Source organism: Camelina sativa, chromosome 12, assembly GCF_000633955.1.
Source record: "Camelina sativa cultivar DH55 chromosome 12, Cs, whole genome shotgun sequence".
In the NCBI taxonomy this organism is placed as follows: domain Eukaryota; kingdom Viridiplantae; phylum Streptophyta; class Magnoliopsida; order Brassicales; family Brassicaceae; genus Camelina; species Camelina sativa.
This window is the reverse complement of record NC_025696.1, coordinates 10,427,658-10,431,894: the sequence shown is the minus strand read 5'-3', so window position 1 is coordinate 10,431,894 and position 4,237 is coordinate 10,427,658. Positions and strand designations below refer to the sequence as shown.

At 36.9% G+C, this 4,237-nt stretch overlaps 1 protein-coding gene across 1 annotated transcript; it reads right to left on the bottom strand.

The window, feature by feature from the left end:
* Nucleotides 1,394–3,969, bottom strand: LOC104731190. The gene is made up of 3 exons (XM_010450483.2): nt 3,188–3,969; nt 2,432–2,528; nt 1,394–2,007 (listed from the first exon to the last, which is right to left on the bottom strand). The coding sequence occupies exons 1-3, from the start codon at nt 3,842–3,844 to the stop codon at nt 1,490–1,492; spliced, it is 1,272 nt and encodes a 423-aa protein (XP_010448785.1). The 5' UTR covers nt 3,845–3,969; the 3' UTR covers nt 1,394–1,489.

The following is a 4,237-nucleotide window of genomic DNA, read 5'->3' as shown; positions in this document are numbered from 1 at the left end:
GGTTTATTTGGACAGAAGTCTTGAAGTGAAAAGGAGAAGGGACATTGTGGTTGATTCAAAGCCAATGGCAAGGTTACAAAACAGTTACTCAAAGTAGTTAGAGTGATTTTGTTTCAGAATAGCATGGGAGCACCTCTGAGAGAGTGAAAAAAAAAAAACTCTACAAGTGTATACCCAAATCTGGAAATTGGGAATACCTCTGAGAGAGCACTCATAGCTCTACAAGTATCAACCCAAAATTGAGTGTGAATTGGTCAAAGTACCTCTGAGAGAGTTTATCAAAACTCTACAAGTATAGACCTCACATTTTTTTTTAAAGATCAAGTGAAGTTGATGTCTCTACAATGAAGCAAAGTGTCCAAGCCTACTACTTGCAAATGTTTTTGTCAAGTGTCAAGCTCACCTTCAGTTCCGACAAGCCTACTACTTGCTAAAACTTGATGTTGGTCATCCTTTGTGCATACAAACTAAGCATCATTGTTTTCACACTGCTGCTGAGTTTGCGGGGGAGTATAAGACCATTCAAGATAGAAGCCAAACATAAGTCCAAGCCAAGCCCAATGTGTTATTGCAAGCCCATGTATCTTAGGGTTTCCATCAAGATAGAATCATATATAAACTTGTGTAATGTGGAGAAGAGTAGTATCTTTGAGAGTTGCCTCTTGTGGTAACTCTCCTCTTGAATCATTGTATGAAGTTCAATCAAAATACATTTTGTTCTTGAAGACAACCTAAAGCTTCTCCCTCTCTTTGTTCTTTACATTTGAATAAAGCTCCAATGAGCTATTATATTTTCAGTTTTAGATTTCTCTTTCAATAAGCTCTTTAAGAGCATTATCTATCTTGTTTTGAGATTACTTACAGTTCCAATCAAGAAATTGTGTTGACCAATAGGTTCAAAGGTTTAGAGGTAGAGGTGACATGTTAAACCTAATCCTCCTAGTATAAATATGAACAGTGTTGTAACCAAGAACCTTAAAGAGAAATAATATCAAAGTCATGAACTTATCTTCTTCACTAAAGTATTGATCTTATGATTTCTTCAGCCACAACTACTGAAATGGCAAGTAGCGATTTAGAAGTCCGACGGGCCATAACATCCATAATACTATATTGGTAGTTTACCAACCGAGACCATCCTGAAAAGCGAAAACTGCTGTTCAACGATCGCATCACTCACTTACTGCATAACATCGCAATTCATCCCCAAAACCAAAGTTGTTAAAGCTCAACAATAGGTTTATTTAGGTTCATCTTATTTAATAGTCTATATTATTTAAGCTAAGATTATTTGGAACGTTTCTACATTAACGTCGTGATTAATTATTATCTTTTTGGACTATTATTTATTCCTCTTTTTTTTTTTTTTTTCTAAAGTTCAAACCATTCACTAAGACAACCAAAAGATATACATATATCATAAATTTAGTAATACATATAGTTTGGTGATGAATTACAATAACGAATATGTGACAAAAAAAATTTAGTTTTACAACGATAAATCAAGAATAAGTTCGTCAATCAAGGAATTGAATAAGCCAGTCCGCAGCTCTTCAACCACGTACTCTCTCCCATCTTCATTGATACAACCCCATTTCATTTCTTTTACGTAGATCTCTCTATTCTCTCTCACTTCCCAACTCGTAAACATATTATATTCTTCTTCTTGTCTCCTCGTCACCCACTCTTCAACTATATCCACCAGCTTGTCCTCGTCTCTTGTCTCATTATTCCCTTTTTCTTTGAAAAAATCTAGCATCACATTGTCTACTACATGAGATGCCAGTAAATGGTTATGTTCCTCGATTGTTCTAGACTTCAGTAGAGCAAACAAACTGTTTGCTCGGATTTCGGATTGATCTTCTTCGGTTTTAGTAATGTGATCAGAGTTGTAATCTTGTCTTCCCACGTATTGCTCTATGCGTTTCTCTAAATCCACAGGCTCAAGTCGTACCAAAGTCTCAAATCTTCTGCTTTTTCTCTCGTTTTTCGTCCTCTCATCTCTTTCTGTAATGTCAATTTATAAAAGTTTAGTTCATCGGATCAGCTGGTAGGATTTATCAGGAAAAACAAAGTGCTTCCATATAAACATATTGTAATCTTTATCTAAATTTCAAAACGCATAAAATATTTTAATTGATATTTTGATCGAACATGAATCAAAAATAGTAAACGTAAACAACACTTTCATATCTTATTACTGTTTCACACGTGTGTGTTTGAAAAAAAAATTCCTTTTAAAAGAAAAAAAAAAAGAGAAGACGCTAAAAATGGTAAATATCTATAAGAGAAAGAAAAAAACAAATATAGTGTAACTTGTAAACGTAAATAAAACCTATATATTGTATAGACAGTACAAGTTTACAAAGTAATGTCCCTACATCGATTAGCGAATATTCAAAGAACGTAAGGATATAATCAGTGACTTTACCCTTGTGATGCGAAGGAGGAGAGATAGCATCATCTTCAAATGGGCATTCTAAGATCGATATTGGACTGAGCTGTTCTTTTTCTTCGTTCACGCATTCCTACAATTTACACTCATTAAATTAATTCAATAGACAATACTCCATAGTAGTATATGGAAAAGAATTTACACGTATAAACGAGAGGTCAACTGTGTAGTAAATCGTGTACGAGTTTAGATTGTAAATTTAAAAATTGTACCAAGCTGGCAAAACAAAATCTAGGAAATCGACGAGTTAACCCACTTCATGACAACAACAACATTATACATTCTCTTTACATTTTCCCATATTTATATAATTATATTAGTACTAATTCCGAAACTTAATTGTAGTATAATCAGTGTGAGAGATTAATAGATTACGAATATAAATGGACCAAAATTGACGTTGGGAATTGAGTGATATCATATCATCCGTAGAATCCGCTTTCGAAGCCACCAAGAAGAATCAGAGAGCTCTCGATTACATCGCTCATATTTATTCACATTCCAAAATTTATAAGTCCCTCCTACCACACACACACGTGACTCACGTACAAACCGACAACTTTCAGTAAACCCAACCCAACATCATAATGTTAAGTTCAACTTAGTTCACTAAATTGTTAGCTCTTGTAATAATAAGTTCTGATATTAATAGTTTGGTGCATTGAGAAAATTGACGTGGTGGATGATCATTGGACAAGCAAAAAATAAAAAAAGTTTGTTAACATAACTAACCTCTGTGTTGTCGTGGAGAGACGATCCGTCACTAACATGTGACCCTACACAATCCCCACTCATAATAACTACTACTTCGCCTGATGATGAGTGAGTCACGACCTCCGAGTTCTCGCTACTAAAACTTAACGAGTCACCGACGGCGTCGTTTGACAATGTCGCTTCACCGGAAAACGAATCCGTCGTGAAAACGTGATCGGACGGTTGATCTTGACTCTCTTGGAGAAAATCAGCGAATGATCTCCACCGTTGGATCTCATTTTCACGATCCTCCCTTTCTTGTTTGTTCTCTCCGTCGACGTTGATCTCACGTCGCGAACGTTTGATCCTCCAGAAGCTTCTTGAGAAAAGCACTTTCTTGTTATCTCTCTTCCGAGACGAAGAGGAAGGGAACGGCAAGAGTTTAACGGCGGTAAGTAACGCCGTCGAAGCTTTGTGAACGGCGTGACTAAACGCTAACCCGCAGGTAAGACGAGGACTGTGGTGGAAGGTTCTTGAACGTTTGACCTCAGCGTTGAGGATGCGAGGGAATGATTTGAAGCCGTTGGATGAGCATGAGCTGAGATCTTCGAGGAGGTAATCTCGTAATATCAATGGCTTTAACCGTCTCTTGCTCACCGGAAGGTGATGATCGGAGGAGGAACTGATCGATGCCATTGGAGAAGGAAGCAATCGAAGAGCTCAAGAGCATGTGAATCTGAGGATGTGAGTGAAGAGTGAGATTGATAGATCAAAGAGTTAGAGAGAGAGTTAGACTAGTAGTATAGTATAAAAGAAGAGTTAGGGAAATGATTTAATTCTCTGGTGCCCCTATACCAGAAATTCTTTTCTGCATCACCTCCACTTATTCTCACTACCCCTTCTTTAATGAAATGACGAAACTACCCTCTAACAATTTTGAAAAGAAAATTGAACGTACAACTACATCCAGTTGTACTGGATATCCCTTAGTTGTACCTCTAGTTGTACCCATCGCATCTTAGTTGTACCGTCGCACCCTAGTTGTACCAGTTGCACCCTAGTTGTACCTCGCATAGTGGGATTCGAACT

Excerpts from the sequence above, each read along its gene's own strand:
- LOC104731190 (XM_010450483.2), bottom strand. The coding sequence starts at position 3,844 with ATGGCATCGATCAGTTCCTCCTCCGATCATCACCTTCCGGTGAGCAAG. Across the intron at positions 2,529-3,187 it reads CTCTCCACGACAACACAGAG|GAATGCGTGAACGAAGAAAA; the intron begins GTTAGTTATGTT and ends TGTAAATTGTAG. Across the intron at positions 2,008-2,431 it reads TCCTCCTTCGCATCACAAGG|AAAGAGATGAGAGGACGAAA; the intron begins GTAAAGTCACTG and ends TTGACATTACAG.